This window comes from Oncorhynchus nerka, linkage group LG6 (genome assembly GCF_034236695.1).
Source record: "Oncorhynchus nerka isolate Pitt River linkage group LG6, Oner_Uvic_2.0, whole genome shotgun sequence".
NCBI classification, from domain to species: domain Eukaryota; kingdom Metazoa; phylum Chordata; class Actinopteri; order Salmoniformes; family Salmonidae; genus Oncorhynchus; species Oncorhynchus nerka.
This window is the reverse complement of record NC_088401.1, coordinates 35,443,693-35,463,332: the sequence shown is the minus strand read 5'-3', so window position 1 is coordinate 35,463,332 and position 19,640 is coordinate 35,443,693. Positions and strand designations below refer to the sequence as shown.

At 43.0% G+C, this 19,640-nt stretch overlaps 2 protein-coding genes across 5 annotated transcripts in view; one reads left to right on the top strand and one right to left on the bottom strand.

Annotated features, from left to right (window-relative positions):
• Positions 1–6,454: 6,454 nt before the first annotated feature.
• nom1 (nucleolar protein with MIF4G domain 1) lies at positions 6,455–14,379 on the bottom strand. Its single transcript, XM_029661544.2, has 11 exons — positions 13,093–14,379; positions 12,759–12,871; positions 11,954–12,149; positions 11,004–11,327; positions 10,705–10,815; positions 10,167–10,337; positions 9,744–9,865; positions 9,504–9,636; positions 8,474–8,605; positions 8,120–8,229; positions 6,455–7,820 (listed from the first exon to the last, which is right to left on the bottom strand). The coding sequence occupies exons 1-11, from the start codon at positions 14,035–14,037 to the stop codon at positions 7,643–7,645; spliced, it is 2,535 nt and encodes an 844-aa protein (XP_029517404.1). The 5' UTR covers positions 14,038–14,379; the 3' UTR covers positions 6,455–7,642.
• Positions 14,380–14,459: 80 nt separating this feature from the next.
• The window catches only part of lmbr1 (limb development membrane protein 1), a 54,873-nt gene continuing 49,692 nt past the window's right edge, over positions 14,460–19,640 (top strand). For all 4 annotated transcript variants that reach the window (XM_029661541.2, XM_029661540.2, XM_029661542.2 and 1 more), the window contains exon 1: positions 14,460–14,675. In XM_029661541.2, coding sequence (XP_029517401.1) covers positions 14,606–14,675 — 70 coding nt within the window. In that variant the 5' untranslated portion in view covers positions 14,460–14,605. The remainder of the gene's footprint in view (positions 14,676–19,640) is intronic.

The window sequence follows — 19,640 nt, the reverse complement described above, 5'->3', positions numbered from 1 at the left end:
TAATTTTGCACAGGATGCAATAATGTTGATGACTAAATGCATATTGTGGTGCATAACGTACATTGTGCGAACTAGCAGGTTATTTTAATTAGTCACGACGTCATGTCTATATTTAGCAGATCGAATGGCAATCGGATGAGTTCAAGCCTTTGAAAATAATGCTTGTGTTGTGTATCTGCCTATACTGATCAACGCGCGGTTTCAAAGGTTTATGAATACGATCCCCTTGTTGGTTTGTTTGCTCTCCCAGCACGTTTGCACAGATCCAATAGTGCTATTGCGATTCCCATGACCCGACCTGTCAGACCAAGGAGGAAGACAGAATCTTCAAAAGTGTATAATAGCCTACTAACATGTGTAGATTACATGAACCACATACTAAAATGCAGGTCTTTCTGGATTAGACTATGTTATATGCAACTCAACAACATGTATGCTTTTATGAGTCAAATGTATAAAAGGCAACAACATTAAAGGCTACTGAGCTCACTATGGGAAGAAAGTAGAGCTCTTAGTAATTGCAATGGCATTTGTGGCTATGTAATTCAGTCCAGGTTAGTAGTCATGCTATATATATACTAATTAGGCCTACATAGCACCTAAGAAGTTCTATGTCAGAGCAATTACATGCCTGTAAATATCACCACAATGCTCCAGGCATGAAGAGCATTTCCTTTGCAATATATTCCACTTATATTCCACTATTAGCCATAATGCCTTTTCTAATATCTCTCTGTATCCAATAGCTCTCCTATGATCCACATGTTTCGGTTGCCTGTTCACATTCACATGCAGTGTCTTTTTGTTCAGGAAACACAGACGTGTTGCGTTGCAGCTCTACATTTATAAAGTGTGATGTGTTTAACAGTGTACCATGCTTCTCATTCATGTTCGACCAAATGCATTATGCATTTTTTTTTTTTTTTACTGAGAAAATAAGTGTTCCAAAATTTGTTCCAGAAGTTTGGAGTTCCTGCTGTGTTAGTATTGGTTATTGATTGAGGAGTAATTCCTCACAGCTGAGTTTGCTCAGCTGTGTGGGTATATAGAGAGCCAGCTCCTTTATCAGCTCATCAAAACCTCCCAGCCAGGTATTGGACGGGAAAACTCGTTGGGAGGGCAGGACGGGGAGCAAAGCTTGAGGAAACATAGCTTTGAACAGTAGACAAGAGTCGGTACGTGTCCCAAATGGCACCCTATTCCTTTTAAAGTGCACTCCTCTTGACCAGGACCCACAGGGCTCTCGTCAAAAGTAGTGCACTATATAGGGAATAAGTTGCCTTTTGTGATTTACCAGAGTCAGTCTGAATGGAACACACACAGCCAACCATTGATAGTAGCAATCAATACACAGAAATAGGCAATTACAGTCACTGTACTACAGTGTAAGCGTTGTAAAATATTGAGCTCTTAGGCTAATAATAGGCCTAGCTTCTCCATATTTAGTTTATTCCTGTGTGACTATGTTAGTACTGTATAGTGTTGATTAAGTAGTACGTACTACAGATGATGGGATTACAGACACCTAACTGGCTGGTTGTGTTTGCTATCTGGACAGGTTTCAGTAGAACATCTTAGCAGACCCATTACAGCAGGGTCACCCAGGGGTCAATACCAACCTGATGACTCCCACCTGCATACAATAGCCTGTGTGATCTTCACTGACTCGTCTGTCTATTTATCTTGCAGTCCCAATCTGCCTCTAGTTGACTCACTGGGTTTTCTCGTTGTAAAACCACAGAGACTAACACATTCAGACCAGCAATATCGTCATGGGAGTCTCTTCATGTAGCGGTTCAGAAAATGCATATGATTCAACTTTCGCATTCATCAAAATACATAAATATTAGACATCACAAAGGCTTTGAGGACGAAGGCACTGCCACCCTCCCAAAGAAGCCATTGTAAGGTCTGAGAGAGAGAGATGTTTCCTCTGAGTGACCCCTGTGGCCCTATCTCACCCTCTGGCCACTCAGGCCCACACACAGATGAATGCAAACGTTATTAATGGAGCTAATTAATAGTAGCAGGCATCAAATGTAACGCAATGACTCTGCTATGCGACGCATGCAGCCACTGTTGTCAGAGACGGAATAAAAACCCAGTGTCCTTTCATTCTGATGGGTAGTCTACACAGAATATGAATGAACATGAACCTAGACATCACAAATACTCATTAACGAAATGTTGATACATTCAAGGGGGGACACCAAAAGATTGAATAGTGATTCAGTTGGCACATCTAGAAGAAGGCGTAAACATGGACGCTTGCGCATTGGAAGAGGTCAATCATTTCACAGAGGAACGTTAATGGTGTTGACAACAGATTAGAAAGTGACCTATAAAGTTGGCTATGGACAAGCAGATGCCACTGGCATACACAAAGCCATTTTCTCCTCAACCACCTCCTCCTCAGCCGCAAGTCATGGTTAAGGTTGTACACCAAGGAAATGTAACTGTGTAGGATTTATAATTGAACATAGGGAGTACACAACCCCTTGTTATTCAGGAAGATGATTAATCAACTAGAGATTCAAACTTAAAACAGGCTTCAATAGGCTGCTTTAGTACAATGTAATATTAATATACTGTACCTATAAAAACATACGAGTAGTGATGATGGTCCCATAAATTCTATATGAATGCTCAGACATTGTTTCACACTGCCCCCGAGAGGATTATTTCTTATAACTACGGTGTCTGCTCAAAACAGACTCCTAGATTGTATGACCACGGGTCTCCAACCTTTTCTAGCATGAGAGCTACTTCCAAAAAAAAATCAAACATGTGGCAAGCTACTCATTTCTTTTCATAGCTTTTCCATAGGCACATTCTTCTCTTATCCTCTACCCTGCAACTCTTCCCCGGGTCTTTGGTGCACAAGAGGTGTGTTTTCTGTCAATATATAGTACCAGTCAAACGTTTGGACACACCTACTCATTCAAGAGTTTTTCTTTATTTTTACTATTTTCTACATTGTAGAATAATAGTGAAGACATGAAAACTAGGAAATAACACATATGGAATCATGTAACCAAAAATGTGTTAAACAAATCTAAATGCATTTTATATTTGAGATTTTTGATGACAGCGTTGCACAGTCTTGGCATTCTCTCAACCAGCTTCATGAGGAATGCTTTTCCAACAATCTTGATGGAGTTTACACATATGCTGAGCACTTGCTGGCTGCATTCCTTCACTCTGAGGTCTAACTCATCCAGAACCATCTCAATTGGGTTGAGGTCGGGTGATTGTGGAGGCCAGGTCATCTGATACAGCACCCGACCACTCTCCCTCTTGGTCAAATAGCCTTTACACAGCCTGGAGGTGTGTTTTGGGTCATTGTCCTGTTAAAAAACAAATGACAGTCCCACTACGTGCAAACCAGATGATGGGATGGTGTATCGCTGCAGAATGCTGTGGTAGCCATGCTGGTTAAGTGTGCCTTAAATTCTAAATGACTGACATTGTCACCAGCAAAGCACCCACACACCATCACATCTCCTCCTCCATGCTTCATCGTGGGAACCACACATGCAGAGATCATCCGTTCACTTACTCTGCATCTCACAAAGATGTCAGTTGGAACCAAAAATGTCAAATTTGGACTCATCAGACCAAAGGACAGAATTCCTCCGGTCTAATGTCCATTGCTCGTGATTCTTGGCCCAAGCAAGTCTCTTCTTCTTATTGGTGTCCTTTAGTAGTGGTTTCTTTGCAGCTATTCGACCATGAAGGCCTGATTCACGCAGTCTCCTCTGAACAGATGATGAAATTAGTCTTTTACTTAAACTCTGTAAAGCATTTATTTGGGCTGCAATCTGAGGCTGGAAACTCTAATGAAATTATCCTCTGCAGCAGAGGTGGCTCTGGGTCTTCCTTTCCTGTGGCGGCTCTCATGAGAACCAGTTTCATCATAGAGCTTGATCGTTTTTGTGACTGCACTTGAATTTTTTTTTTTCAAACTTTCATGTCTTAATGTAATGATGGACTGTCGTTTCTCTTTGCTTATTTGAGCTGTTCTTGACATAATATGAACTTGGTCTTTTACCAAATAGGGCTATCATCTGTACACCTCCCCTACCTTGTCACAACACAACTGATTGGCTCAAATGCATTAGGAAGGAAATAAATTCCACAAATTAACTTTTAACAAGGCACACCTGCTAATTGAAATGCATTCCAGGCGACTACCTCATGAAGCTGCCTGAGAGAATGCCAAGAGTGTGCAAAGCTGTCATCAAGGCAAAGGGTGGCTACTTTGAAGAATCCCAAATATACTTTTTTGTTTACTACATGATTCCATGTGTTATTTCATAATGTTGGTGTCTTCACTATTATTTTACAATGTAGAAAATAGCAAAAATAATGAAAAACCCTGGAATGAGTAGGTGTGTCCAAACTTCTGACTGGTATTGTACTTGGTAAAATAATGGTTAATAAACAACTCTTAGAACCCCACAAAAATGTATGTTCTGAGTCTATGTCAATGATGAAATCACATCAGAAGACCAGGTCTGAAAAAAATAAAATAAAGGTGATTTGAAAAAAAGTAATTCCCCTTTAATTGAGCATTAATAAAGCAAAAGAGAAGAATGTATCGGTTTAGCAATGTTACTGGGTCATCACTAGTTAATAAAGCAAAAGAGGAATTTGTCTGTCAAGCGATGTTTCTGAGTCGTCACTAGTTACCACAGCCACAAAGTCATAAACTCCACCTATTTCTACAATGTCTCTAATTAAAATCTGTTTCTAAACCTAACCACACTGCTAACTTCTATCCACAAGAAGGTTATCATTAGTAACGCTAGCTGGTTACATACGGAGTAATAGACAAATGTGTTTAACAGACAGACGGGTAATTTTGCTGGAAATTAATTGGCATATAATAACTTCACAGATATTTCCCATGCTTGTTCAATGAACCATAAACAATTAATGAACATGCACCTATGGAACGGTCGCTAAGACACTAACAGCTTACAGACGGTAGGCAATTAATGAAAACTTAGGACACTAAAGAGGCATTTCTACTGACTCTGAAAAACACAAAAAGAAAGATGCCCAGGGTCCCTGCTCATCTGCGTGAACGTGCCTTAGGCATGCTGCAAGGAGGAATGAGGACTGCAGATGTGGCCAGGGCAATAAATTGCAATGTCCGTACTGTGAGACGTCTAAGACAGCGCTACAGGGAGACAGGAAGGACAGCTGATTGTCCTCTCAGTGGCAGACCACGTGTAACAACACCTGCACAGGATCAGTACATCCGAACATCACACCTGTGGGACAGGTACAGGATGGCAACAACTGCCCAAGTTACACCAGGAACGCACAATCCCTCCATCAGTGCTCAGACTGGCTCAGACAGGCTGAGAGAGGCTCGACTGAGGGCTTGTAGGCCTGTCGTAAGGCAGGTCCTCACCAGACATCATCGGCAACAACGTCGCCTATGGGCACAAACCCACCGTCGCTGGACCAGACAGGACTGGCAAAAAGTACTCTTCACTGACGAGTCGCAGTTTTGTCTCACTATGGGTGATGGTCGGATTCACATTTATAGTCGAGGGAATGAGTGTTACAGAGGCCTGTACTCTGGGGTGGGATCGATTTGAAGGTGGAGGTTCCGTCATGGTCTGGGGAGGTGTGTCACAGCATCATCGGACTGAGCTTGTTGTCATTGCAGGCAATCTCAACGCTGTGCATTACAGGGAAGACATCCTCCTCCCTCATGTGGTACCCTTCCTGCAGGCTCATCCTGACATGACCCTCCAGCATGACAATTCCACCAGCCACACTGCTCGTTTTGTGCGTGATTTCCTGCAAGACAGGAATGTCAGTGTTCTGCCATGGCCAGCGAAGAGCCCGGATCTCAATCCCATTAAGCACGTCTGGGACCTGTTGGATCGGAGGGTGAGGGCTAGGGCCATTCCCCCAGAAATGTCCGGGAACTTGCAGGTGCCTTGGTGGAAGAGTGGGGTAACCTCTCACAGCAAGAACTGGCAAACCTGGTGCAGTCCATAAGGAGAAGCACTGCAGTACTTAATGCAGCTGGTGCCCTACCAGATACTGACTGTTACTTTTGACCCTCCCTTTGTTCAGGGACACATTATTCCATTTCTGTTAGTCACATGTCTGAGGAACTAGTTCAGTTTATGTCTCAGTTGTTGAATCGTGTTATGTTCATACAAATATTTACACATGATAAGTTTGATGAAAATAAACGCAGTTGACAGTGAGAGGACGTTTCATGTCAGGCTTTGATTGGATAGTAGACGGGAACTTTATGTTTCTGAAAGTTTGAGATGGGACACGTGGGGATAAAATGCATTTACTTTCAGAAATGCTTGGTAGCTCGCTATCCACCTGTTGGAGAGCTCTTTACTAGACACTAAATTGAAGAATACACACCGTAACTGGGAAGAACTGCCTGAAGTTGTCAAATAAGAAACCCTCGTTTTCATTTTCCATAGCAAAATATTTTACGACATTTTGCTACTGTGTACATTAATGAATATGACCCCAGTTTGACTGCTATTGACATTATGCAAATAAAGTTAATTAATGCACTGCCATGAAAAAAGCACAAATTCATTGAGACCCAGTTAACCAGATTAATCAACATGAAAAAAAGGCTTATTATTGCCTCATGCACCGACGTCAAATGTTTATAAACAGTTTGGAAACATTTTACTGGGTTAATCCTGTATTCATCTGTAAAATACATTTTAGTACACTACATACCATTGATGTATCTTAAAAACTGAAAACCATGAAATTTGTACAAAGGGGGCAGCAGGTAACCTAGCGGTTAGAGAGGCGAGCCAGCAACTGTTGGGTTGCCAGTTAGAATCCTGGGTCAGACGGGAAAAATCGGTTGGGAACTGCTCACAACTGGAGGGTTGCTGGTATCAAATCCTCAATGCCGTTACCTGCCTTTGTGCCCTTGAGCAAGGCACTTAAACACCCCCTGCCCCCCCCCCAAAAAAACGATCTGTATGTGTAGGGATTGGGTGAAGAGCAGAAGTCAACTTTCGATTGGGCCTTGAGTGCAACTGACCAATAAAGTGATCCTAATCTTAAAATATACAGACAAAGGAAATATCCACCGTGAGTGACAGTGACTTCAATACATTAGAGTAACTGCACTCTGGTTCCACTGTCATGTTCATTAGCAGTGCCACTTGATGAAGCCCCTACTTCATTTGGATATTCACAATGTCATCAGAAGTCATCTCTGTTGTTTACGAAACGGAGATCATTCAAATGAGGTCTGTCCTTATTTGGGGCAATCCTCAAACTCACACAAACACAAAATGGTGAAATCTTTAAAGGAATAGTGCTACTTAGCCAGAGTCAGATGAACTCGTGGGTTACCATTTTTATGTCTCCGTGCACAGTATGAAGGATGTTAGAGGTAGTTTCTCGAACCAATGCTAACGAGCGTTAGCGTAATGACTGGAAGTCTACAGGTACGCTAGCATGCCACATTGGCTCGCAAAACTACCTCTTAACCACCTTCATACTGCACGCAGAGACAAACATCTCTTGGGTTTGTTGTCTGTAAAAAAAACGAGCATGTTCCCCCAACAGGACTCTTTTGTTCTCCTGGTGTTCTCCCAGGGTCTCAGTGTGTGTTTGTGTTTTACAGTTTGAGTTTAGTCTCTTTGGCCTCCATGGCCTTGGTGGCAACCTCGGCTCGCTCTGACAGAAGGTCTGCTTGCTCAGCTGGTCCCTGCGACTGGGCATTCTTCAGTAGGAAGTGACTGATGAACAGCTTCAAGCCCTCCCGCAGCATTCCTAGCTTGGGAATTCCCGAAATCCTGAGACCGAACACAATGAAAGACATTGATACCAGACGTTTCACATAGTCAAACGTCAGCGGTGCGGTTTTACAAAGTACAAGGAGGAGAGGTTTTCATGACTGGGAGAGAAGAGCAATCTGGCCCTGATAGAATTTCTTCTCAACAAATTATAGAATGACTCAGAAAATGTATACGTGATGAAAACACGTGTTTATCATTGATATACCCTGGCCCGTATGCAAAATGTCATTAACGGAAACTGAGAAACTCAGTCTAAACTCAGTTTGGACTGGAATGTGATGCATTACGTCACTCACCTTCCAAATATGTTTGTAAGATCCTCCATCTCTGTGTCTTTTAACAGCTTAGTCAATACCTGACGCAGGAACTTGACTTTAGGCTTGTCCAACTCACCAAACTCTATCACCTACAAAGAGACAGAGCGAAAGTGGCACCAAAAGTTAATTCGAAGGTAAGTTAGCGAGCTGACATTTGTAGTGGCATGTTCAAAGAAACCCAAACCACGGATTTGTTTCTCCTGGCCCATAGACTACTTTCAGGGTCAGAAGAAAACCTAACATTAGGTTGTAAAATACTGAACTTCCCCTTTAACATTCATCAAATCACTTCCCTATGACCGGATTTCATCTCTATAACATGGTGTGTCAGACCTTGAGTATGGAGAGGGAGAGGCACTTTCTCCGGAGGAAGCGTGTGACCAGCTGGACCAGGTTGCTGAAGGTGCTGGTGGATAGGCTGGACAGGTCCTTGAATTTGTCCCACAGACTGAACTGAAATGTCATCTGGGGAAACATACAACAAGAGGATCTGTGGGACTACTGGGGGTTTGGAGGATATGGAAGAACTCCAGCAGTCTATCCTAGTTCCCCTAATCAATTCAAAAGCCTGGGGCCGTCTCAGAGTACCAGTGCATGTGCAATCATGTTCATTAAGATGCAAGAGAGAAAAAAACGAACAGATCCCAGTTCAGCATACCTACTCTGAGACGCTTTATGAATACGGGCCCAGTATTACAATCCATGACCCAATTCCAACCACAGGAGGTTTCTGAAGGGAGAACTACTCATAATAATGGCCGGAACATAGTGACTGGAATGGCATCAAACACTTGGAAACCATGCGTTTGATATATTTGATACCATTCCATGAACTCCGCTCCGGTCCTTACCACGTTCTCCAGAGTTAAAGGTGCCACCAACCTCCTGTGATTCCAACCCATTAAATACAGCAAGCAAACGCATAATCCTGATCTAATCCGCTTGTGAACACCAAACATTTGCACTGCTTCAGATGAAAGCTCTTTAATGGGACAATGGTTATCACTATCATAGATGGGGTAGTAACCTAAAGGGAAGCTTAAGGGGAAGTGAGGTGTTATGACCATTGTCTACTTTCACAGCATGAAACGAAACATCAGAAAGGTGCGAGAGGGAGTAGAGACACTCCCTTGTTTTCCCCACACCGTTGAGGTGAACTGAGGGTCATAGTTGGGTGGCTATAGAGTGAATGTCCCAATCACAACGCTATGGAGCAAATAAGAACCATCAGAATGCCTGAGCAATCATTAAGCTCAGAGTAGGAGACTGTCCATGTTATCTTACTCAGTATGATCTAAAAGGCTAAACTGATTGTAGATCAGCACTCTGAGAGGCTTTCTAATTACGGGCACTGTTCTCTTACCTGGAACCGCCTGTCGTGCTCACAGAACTTCTCTCCCAGTACAGCATAGAAGGCATTGAAGCTCTTCTCCTGGAGGCAGCAGTCCATCAGCACATGGACGATCTCCCTCTCCTGCTGGTCCTTCAGCCCCAGCCTGCGCACAGAAAATAATGTAGTGCCACATATTAAAAACATGTGGCAGTGGCTAGCTTGGTATGCAAGCATTTCAATGTTGCAAAAGGGTAGGGAAACAAAACACACCGTATCAGCTTCTCAAAGGCATCGAGGTAATCCTCGCTGGTCATGATCACGCAGAATATATTTCTCCTGATGTCCGTGTTCATCCGCTGTTTCCGGGCCAGGTCTAAGACCTTGGTGCTGAACTGAGGAGATGGATGAAGGGAAATTGCCATTATGATCAGTAAAATACATTGAAAATGCTGTCCAGTTCAGAATGGCCACTCAAATGTTAATATGAAAGAGCTGCAGTAATGATTTAGTGGAGCAACAGGGGCCATATGTATAAAACAGCTCAGAGTGGTCGTGCTGATGTAGGATCAGGTCTGCCCCTGTCAATATAATCTTACTCATTTTGATCTAAAAGACTAAAATGATCCTAAACCAGCACGCCTACTCTGAGACACTTTATGCATACGGCCCCAGATCTTTTAGTTTTTTTTGTACCTTTCCTTCTGCAGTAGTCTGTTTTGAGGTCTTGTTGCCCTGGTCACCCATCATGGGGAGTCCGGACCACGATGAGCCCACGATCCACCAGCGGCCCACCTGCTCTGCAGCCAGGAGGTTTTCCAGGGAGACTCTCAGCTTCACATCACTGCCCCCCGAACTCTGGTGGATCTGAACTCAACAGTTACAACTCATTCACGTAACGCTCTGGGGTGAAGTTTCCCCTAAATAGAGATCTAGGATCAATTTATCCTTACCCAATCCCAACCTTCAATGTTAGCGTGGGAAATGCAAAACTGACCCAAAATCAGTGTCTAGTGGCAACCCCACCTTACTTCTTCAAGCTCCCCTAATCTGGGTGCTCAAACCTATCACATGAACTGCTAAGTGAGATTATAGCGCCCCCTGGCGGTTTTAGCTAAAAGTTACCAGGGGAAATGTCAACAATGGAAGAATATTTCATGGCTGAGCAAAGAATGGTTTTGAGGATATGGTATGACAGTTGTAAAGGTGTAAGTCAATCAGATACGTAACCCACCAGAGTTCTCTGCAGCTTTCTGAGTCTCTCAACAGGCTCTGGGTCGTAGCCAGGGATCTTCCTCATATCGTTGTTCTTCAGAGCCAACATGGTCTCCAGCATGAAGCGCACCTAAAGATTGAGAAGATATTCAGAAGAGAGTTGGCTTGCTAATACATTTGACTTGCAAGTTGCTCTGGACAGGAGTCTCTGTCAAATGACCAAAATCAAAATGACCCTGGTTGAATAATGTTACCAACAATGAGGTGCGTATAGACAGCGGGTGATGTTGAGAGTGGTGTTGCTGTGACAAACCGTACCCTATTTTCGTCCTGGAACTTGGTGCCCACACCACTGGCCTTGCTCTGGGCCTCAGAGATTAGTTCTTTCAGCGCAAGGGCATCATCCTTCCGCAGGGCGAATCCTACGTTCTTCAGCACGAACAGGACCAGCTCAATGTCCTTCTCGGCGAAGGCCCCCAACAGCATCTTCAGGATGTCAAAGATGAGGAGGGCGTGCACCACCTGGAAGTTGTAGAGATGTGCCACCATGGCCACCAGGTTGTCACACTCCTTGCCTTCGCCGGGGCTCTTGTACAACTCAGCGAACTGCCGCACCACCGTCTCCAAGAAATTAGCCCCCACCTGCAAAATGGTACATCATGTCAAAGGTCAGAAAATAGAGCAAAGAAGTCAATGGAACCCAGAATGCTGGTGGGCATGTGAATATGTGGCTATTTACTGATGGGTGGGGAGTAAACAAGACTGAAAGAGATAATGCTAATAGGAAGGTGTGAATTGCTACTTCCACATTCATCAAAAGGGGAGGAATTAGGTTATAAAGGAACTGGAGACAAGTCACACTGAGGACGTAAATCAAACAAACCACAAGCTAACGATATTTCACAGGTTAAATGGTTACTCCTTTTCTCACACCGACTGTTACAAAATACTATTTTCTTCTTTCCGTGCTCTTATCAGAAGAGCACACAGGGGTGAACTAAAGGTGAACTAAAGATCACCAAGAGAGAACAGAGGTCTAGACATTTTTACCTGCTACCAATCCATTAGGATTCAACTGTCATTTATAGCTGATTGTGACTAACCCCCTCACTTATAAATTATGCCTATGTCCCAAAGAGCAACATATTCCCTATAGAGTGCTACTTTTGACCAGAGGCCTGCACTATATAGGGAATAGGGTGCCATTTGGGACACAGCTGTGTGTGTGTTGAATGACAGGTAATTGTGTTGATGCGGTTCGAACCTACCTCAAGCCCCACTGTGTGATGCAGGATGCTGACAAGCAGGACGTGTTCCATGAGCAGTCTGTCAGGCATCAGGGCTGGGGTGACACAGGCTGCCAGGAGGATCTCCGTCAGGGTGTCGTTCATGTCCTTCCGGCTGGAGCTCATGTACAGCTCTTCCAGCTGGCCACTGATGGACGCCATGTTGGCCTCACTGAGCCTACGGAGGAGAATGCAGCACAGGACAACAATGTTTGAACCAAGATGGACACCAAAACACAAGACTCGGGGTTGTATGTTTACATTTGACATTTTAGTCATTTAGCGGACGCTCTTACTCAGAGCGACTTACAGTAGCAACTGCATACATTTTCGTACTGGTCCCCTGTGGGAACCGAGCCCTGGCATTGCAAGCTCCATGCTCTACCAACTTAGCTACACAGGCATCTCAGAGTAGGAGTGCTGATTTAGGATGAGTTTAGCCTTTTCGGTCGATTACACGGACAGGGGGGACCTGGACCCGTATCCACAAAGCATTCCAGAGTAAGTGTGCTGATATAGGATCTGTCCATATAATAGTATTCATTATGATCTAAAAGCTCAATCTGATCTTAGATCAGCATTCCTACTCTGAGATGCTTTGTGGATACAGGCCCAGATCCTAGATCAGCACTCCTACTCTGAGACGCTTGATACATATGGACCTTGAGCACCCCTTGCACCAAAATATGAATTGAGACAAATCCAGTGTGACATCAGATAAAACAGTGCCACGGTACATTGATTAAGATGAAAGAGCATATAGTAGTCAAGATCATTACACCATTACCTGTTCACAAGTCCTTTGACTTGTCTCTTCAGTCTCTCCAACTCAGCTCTGCGCTTATCATCCCCGGTGTCCCGTAGGTGAGGGGGCACGTATTTTCCTGCTGACGGGACAGCCTATACATACAGAGTAGTGTTTCATTCTCAGTCTATACATTTAGGTCCGGTTTCCCAGACACAGATTAAATCTAATGCTGGACTAAAAAGTGTTTTCAGCAGAGATTCTCCACTGAGCTTGATTATTTTTTGTCCGGGACAAGGCTTAATCGATGTCTTGGGAAACAGGTCCTTAAATTTAGCTGAAATTCACAAATTAGATTCGAAATTGGGCAACTTACAGTGTCAGCTTTCGGCCCTGCAAGCGTTGAGTCTCCACTCTCAACTCCCTCATCCTTTACATTCTCTTCTTCCGAAGCTATTCCACCACTCTCATCCATCTCACTTTCGCCATCCTCATCCATTCCATCTTCTTCCTCCTCATCTATCTCATCTTCCTCGATGGTATCCAGGTCTCCATCTCTGCCTAGTTCACTGCCCTCCTCTTCCGAGTCATCTCCTTGTTCTTCCTCCTCTTCGCCGGACATTTCAGATTCACTGTCTTCCAATTTCCTTAATTTCTCTTTGGCGATGTCCATGTCATCATCACTGTCATGCATTATCCCCGAAGCTGCCGATCCAGCATCCAGCACCCCCAAAATGTAATCCAGTCCATCATCAGCGAATGACTGGGGAAGTTTTTGTTTGTTTTTCCTTTTGTTATACCCAAGAGATCTCTCCAACCTCTTAATTTCTCTGTCCTCAGCTATATTTGCTTCCAAAAGGGCTTTTTTTCTTGATTCCTCAAGTTTGTTTCTTTTCTTTTCTTTCTTAGAAGGTTTCTTAGGTCCTTTTTTCTCAGCCTTCTCTCCTGCGGCAGTCTCAACAGGAGTTGGCTTGGGTTGTTGAGATACTGGCTCGTCTTGCTTTACTTTTCCATTAACCTTCTTTGTTTCTTGTTTATCAGATAGGGTTGCAACTTCCTCACTGTCACCAGTGGATGCTTTGAGAGCCTTGTAGCCTTCATAGTGATTCTTAATTTTAGCCTTTTTCATCTTTCTTTGCTCCTTACGCATTTCTTTTCTATTTTTCTTCTTAACAAATCTCAAGCCACTGCCATCTTCCGTTTCTTCAGTTTCATCACAGCCTACCTTACTTTTTACAAAGTCGTTAACTGTCATCATATACTTTTGCAATTTACCAGTGTCTTTCTTTCCTTTCCTCTTTGCTTTCCCCTTGCCTTTCATCTCTGCAACAGATACAACTAACTATCGATAACTACCTAGCTATGCTATTATTACTTGGCGAAAGACACTGACTTTTATAGTTAAATTCCTTTCTGTGTCTCACCGAGTTTAAAGCGTGGCAAGAAGCAAACAAGCTCGTTTATGACTATGAAGCAAGAAAAGCTTGTTTATGAAGCAAAGAGGTACCAAAAAGGTTCAAATAAATAAAAATATAAAACCTACCAGTCGTTAGCTTGGAACACATGAAATAGATAAACAAAACTATCTTAAAACGTCAAATTATAGACACGTGTATATTCATGACCGCAGCCATTGTTGTTGACAATCGACCCAGGAAACACACCTACCGGGGGGAAAAACAGCTTCCGGGTCATTATTTTTCGTCGAGGAATTATGATGTATTTATTTTGGGGCGTTTTTTGGGCGGTGGAAAATGAGCGGACGTTGGAACGGCAACAGTGAGCTTTGGTTGTTACCTGAGCTGTTTTTCTTTTGACCATAGACAGGTTTTTATGGACGTTAGTTGTACGACTAGTGTGTAGTGAGGCAATTTACTTGCATTTGCAATATGAAGAATGGAAGAAGACGATGTTACTATCAGAGAACAGAATTTCCACAGCCAAGTTCGAGAATACATTGTAAGTTCGCCTCGCTAGCTTGCTAACGTTTGATATGTGGCGATGCTGCTTACAGCTGACCGGTCAAAACTAGCTAAGCTAACTTTGGCTTGTTAGATAGCAAGTTCCACGTAACTAGCTACCAGTGCCAATAGTCGAAGGTTACCCACAATGTAAACGGTTGACTGCGTTCAAAATGTATAATAGTAGTTAACTAGCTAGCTGGTTAGCTCGCTTTTATTTGAGCTCCGCAACGATGGTTAGCCACGTTAAATCTCCAAGTTTTAAAAAAAAAATTATTTCACATTTATTTAGCCAGGTAGGCTAGTTGAGAACAAGTTCTCATTTATAACTGCGACCTGGCCAAGATAAAGCAAAGCAGTGCGACACAAACAACAACACAGAGTTACAAATGGAATAGACAAAACATACAGTCAATAACACAATAGATAAAAAGCCTATAGACTGTGTGCAAATGAGGTAGGATAAGGGAGGTAAGGAAATAAAATAGGTCACAGTGGCAAAATAATTACAATTTAGCAATTAAACACTGGCGTGATAGATGTGCAGAAGATGAATGTGCAAGTTGAGATACTGGGGTCCATAGGAGCAAAAAAATAATAATAACAGTATGGGGATGAGGTAGTTGGATGGGCTATTTACAGGTGCAGTGAGCTGCTCTAACAACTGGTGCTTAAAGTTAGTGAGGGAGATATTAGTCTCCAGCTTCAGTGATTTTTGCAATAAGTTCCAGTCATTGGCAGCAGAGAACTGGAAGGAAAGGCGGCCAAAGGAGAAATTGGCTTTGGGGGAGACCAGTGAAATATACCTGTTGGAGCGTGTGCTACGGGTGGGTGCTGCTATGGTGACCAGTGAGCTGAGATAAGGCGGGGCTTTACCTAGCAAAGACTTATAGATGACCTGGAGCCATCTATAAGTCTGGCGACGAATATGAAGCGAGGGCCAACCAACGAGAGCATGCAGGTCACAGTGGTGGGTAGTATATGGGGCTTTGGTGACAAAATGGATGGCACTGTGATAGACTGCATCCAATTTGCTGAGTAGAGTGTTGGAGGCTATTTTGTAAATTACATCGCCGAAGTCAAGGATCAGTAGGATAGTCAGTTTTATGAGGGAGTGTTTGGCAGCATGAGTGAAGGATGCTTTGCTGTGAAATAAGAAGCCGATTCTATATTACATTTTGGATTGGAGATGCTTAATGTGAGTCTGGAAAGAGAGTTTACACTCTAACCAGACACCTAGGTATTTGTAGATGTCCACATATTCTAAGTCAGGGCAGGTGCTGGTAGTGATCGGTTGAAGAGCATGCATTTAGTTTGACTTGCAGTTGGAGGCCACGGAAGGAGAGTTGTATGGCATTGAAGCTCATCTGGAGGTTAGTTAACACTGTCCAAAGAAGGGCCAGAAGTATACAGAATGGTATCGTCTGCATAGAGGTGGATCAGAGAATCACCAGCAGCAAGAGCGACATCATTGATGTATACAGAGAAAAGAGTCGGCCTGAAAATTGAACCCTGTGGCACCCCCATAGAGACTACCAGAGGTCCGGACAACAGGCCTTCCGATTTGACACACTGAACTCTGTCTGAGAAGTAGTTGGTGAACCAGGCGAGGCAGTCATTTGAGAAACCAAGGCTGTTGAGTCTGCCGATAAGAATGTGGTGATTGACAGAGTCGAAAGCCTTGGCCAGGTCGATGAATAGAGCTGCACAGTATTGTCTCTTATCGATGGAGGTTAAGTAAGTTAGCTAGTTAATTAACTTGTCATTGTTCAATATGATGGTAGCGGCTACCCAATTAGCTTTCCACATTGCTTGCCTTAATCCATTAGGATTATTATCTTAATTAAACACACTAAAATGGTTCTGATAGAGCTGCCTCTTACATGTTGCTCTCTTGGGCGTAACATTGTTGTTCAACTCAAGCTCTCATCTGTCTCATATTCTAACTACATCCTATGGATGTGTTAATACTTGGTTACCCAAACTCGGCCCTGCGGACCCCAGGAGATGCTAAATATTTGTTGTTGCCCTAGCACTACACTGCTGATGCAAGTAATCAACTAATCATCAAGCATTGGTTATGTGAATCAGCTGTGTAGTGTTAGGGCAAAAACTAAACGGGAACCCATTGGGGTCCCCAGGACCGAGTTTCGTAACAGCTGTCCTAATTATAACTTGTTTAGCCTACTTATGTCACTGGCGTCACACGTTTGACTTTCACGTGTATATGACTATAAAGTGTATTTGCAGCTAAACCAGGGTGTATAGGGTTTCTTGCACCAGACAGGCCAGAGCGTGTTATTGATATGTGTGAAGTAATAATGACATGAGCTGCAGGATGGCACTTCAATGCCCCCCTACCTTCAGAGTCATTCCATGTCAATTCAGCAAGCCATGACACCCACCATCTCAGATGGTTCTGAAATCAATTCTGCAGTTAGAAACAGATTACTATTCCTGCAAAATTATCTTGTTAAAATTGTATTTGATCTCTGTAGAAATGAAGCTAATTGATTGTACCCAAATAGTCCCTTTACATTTTTAGGATACATTTTTTTTTCCAATAAATATAGTTCCCAACATCTGATTTGAACCAAACTTCTTTTTACTGTTGAGTAAAACGTGAAGAATCCAATAAAATTGTCAAAGCCACTCACAGAACCCATATACCCCACGCCAATCCCACCCTAACAACCAGTATACAGTAAACTGTAAGTTCTCTGTCTGACAAGTACTATCAAATCAAATTTCATTGGTCACATATACATGGTTAGCAGATGTTAACGGGAATTTTGCTAAATGCTTGAGCTAGTTCCGACAGTGCAGTAATATCTAACAAGTAACAGTGTAACAGTTTCACAACAACAACCTTATACACACAATTGTATAAGGGATGAATAAGAATATGTACAAATTCATATATGGAGGCGTGATGGCCGTGCAGCATAGGCAAGATGCAGTAGATGTTATAGAGTACACTATATACACATGAGATGAGTAATGTAGGGTATGTAATCATTATATAAAGTGGCATTTTTTTAAAGTGACTAGTGATACATTTATTACATCCAATTATTAAAGTGGCTAGAGATTTGAGTCAGTATGTTGGCAGCAGCCACTCAATGTTAGTGATGGCTTTTCAGTCTCTCGGTCCCAGTTTTGATGCACCTGTACTGACCTCGCCTTCTGGATGGTAGTCGGGTGAACAGGCAGTGGCTCGGGTGGTTGTTGTCCTTGATTTTTTTGGCCTTCCTGTGACATCGGGTGATGTAGGTGTCCTGGAGGGCAGGTAGTTAGTCCCCGGTGATGCGTTGTGCAGACCTCACTACCCTCTGGAGAGCCTTACGTTTGTTGGCGGAGCAGTTGCCGTACCAGTTGGTGATACAGCCCCACAGGAGGCTCTCGATTGTGTATCTGTAAAAGTTTGAGTATTTTCGGTGAAAGCCAAATTTCTTTAGCCTCTTGAGGTTGAAGAGGTGCTATTGCACCTTCTTCACCACGCTGTTTGTGTGGGTGGACCATTTCAGTTTGTCCGTGATGTGTACGCCGAGGAACTTAAAACTTTCCACCTTCTCCACTACTGTCCCATCGATGTGGATAGGGGGGTTCTCCCTCTGCTGTTTCTTGAAAGCCACGATCATCTCCTTTGTTTTGTTGACGTTGAGTGTGAGGTTATTTAAATTCTTGACGCCACCCATCCCTTTAGCTGAATAATTGTCATCAACAACCACTGAATTACAGAGCGCCACATTCAAATAATATTACTAAAAATATTTATATTCATGAAATCACAAGTGCAATATAGCAAAACACAGTTTAGCCTTTTGTTAATCCACCTGTCATGTCAGATTTTTTAAATATGCTTTGCAGCAAAAGTAATCCAAGCGTTTGTAAGTTTATCGATCACTAGACAAAACATTATGAACACCTAGCATCAAAGTAGCTTGGTCACAAATCAGAAAAGCAATCAAATTAATCGCTTACGGATGTTTTCACTCACGAGACTCCCAGTTACACAATAAATGTTCATTTTGTTCCATAAAGATTCTTTTTATATCCAAAATTCCTCTGTTTGTTTGGCACGTTATGTTTAGAAATCCACAGGCTCGAGCGGTCACGACAACGCAGACGGAAATTCCAAATAGTATCCGCAATGTCCACAGAAACATGTCAAAAGCTTTTTATAATCAATCCTCAGGTTGTTTTTAAAATATTTAATCAATAATATATCAACCGGCACTCTCTTTTTCAGTAGGAGAGGGGGAGACGATGGCTGCCCAAGCTCTGTTGCACAAGTAAAACTCATGCGAACACCTGACGCGATGTTATCTTTCTCGCTCATTTTTTCAAAATAAAAGCCTGAAACTATGTCTAAAGACTGTTGACACCTTGAGGAAGCGATTGGGAAAGGAATCTGGTTGATATCCCTTTAAATGGAGCGAAGGCAGTCTATGGAACATGGAGCTTTCAAAATAGAAGCCACATCCTGGTTTGATTTTCCTCAGGTTTTCACCTGCAATATCAGTTCTGTTATACTCACAGATGATATTTTGACAGTTTTGGAAACTTTAGTGTTTTCTATCCTAATCTGTCAATTATATGCATATTCTAGCATATGGGCCTGAGAAATAGGCCGTTTAATTTGGGAACATTATTTTTCCAAAAATAAAAATAGTGCCCCCTAGCTGAAAGAGGTTAACTGACACCACACTCTGAGGGCACTCACCTCCTCCCTGTAGGCCATCTCATCGTTGTTGGTAATCAAGCTTGGTGGAGATGTTGTTTCCTACCTTCACCGCCTGGGGTCGGCCCGTCAGGCAGTCCAGGACCCAGTTGCACAAGGCGGGGTCGAGACCCAGGAGGGTACTATGGTGTTAAATGCCGAAATGAAGTCGATGAACAGCATTCTTACATAGGTATTCCACTTGTCCAGATGGGTTAGGGCAGTGTCATTGCGATTGCG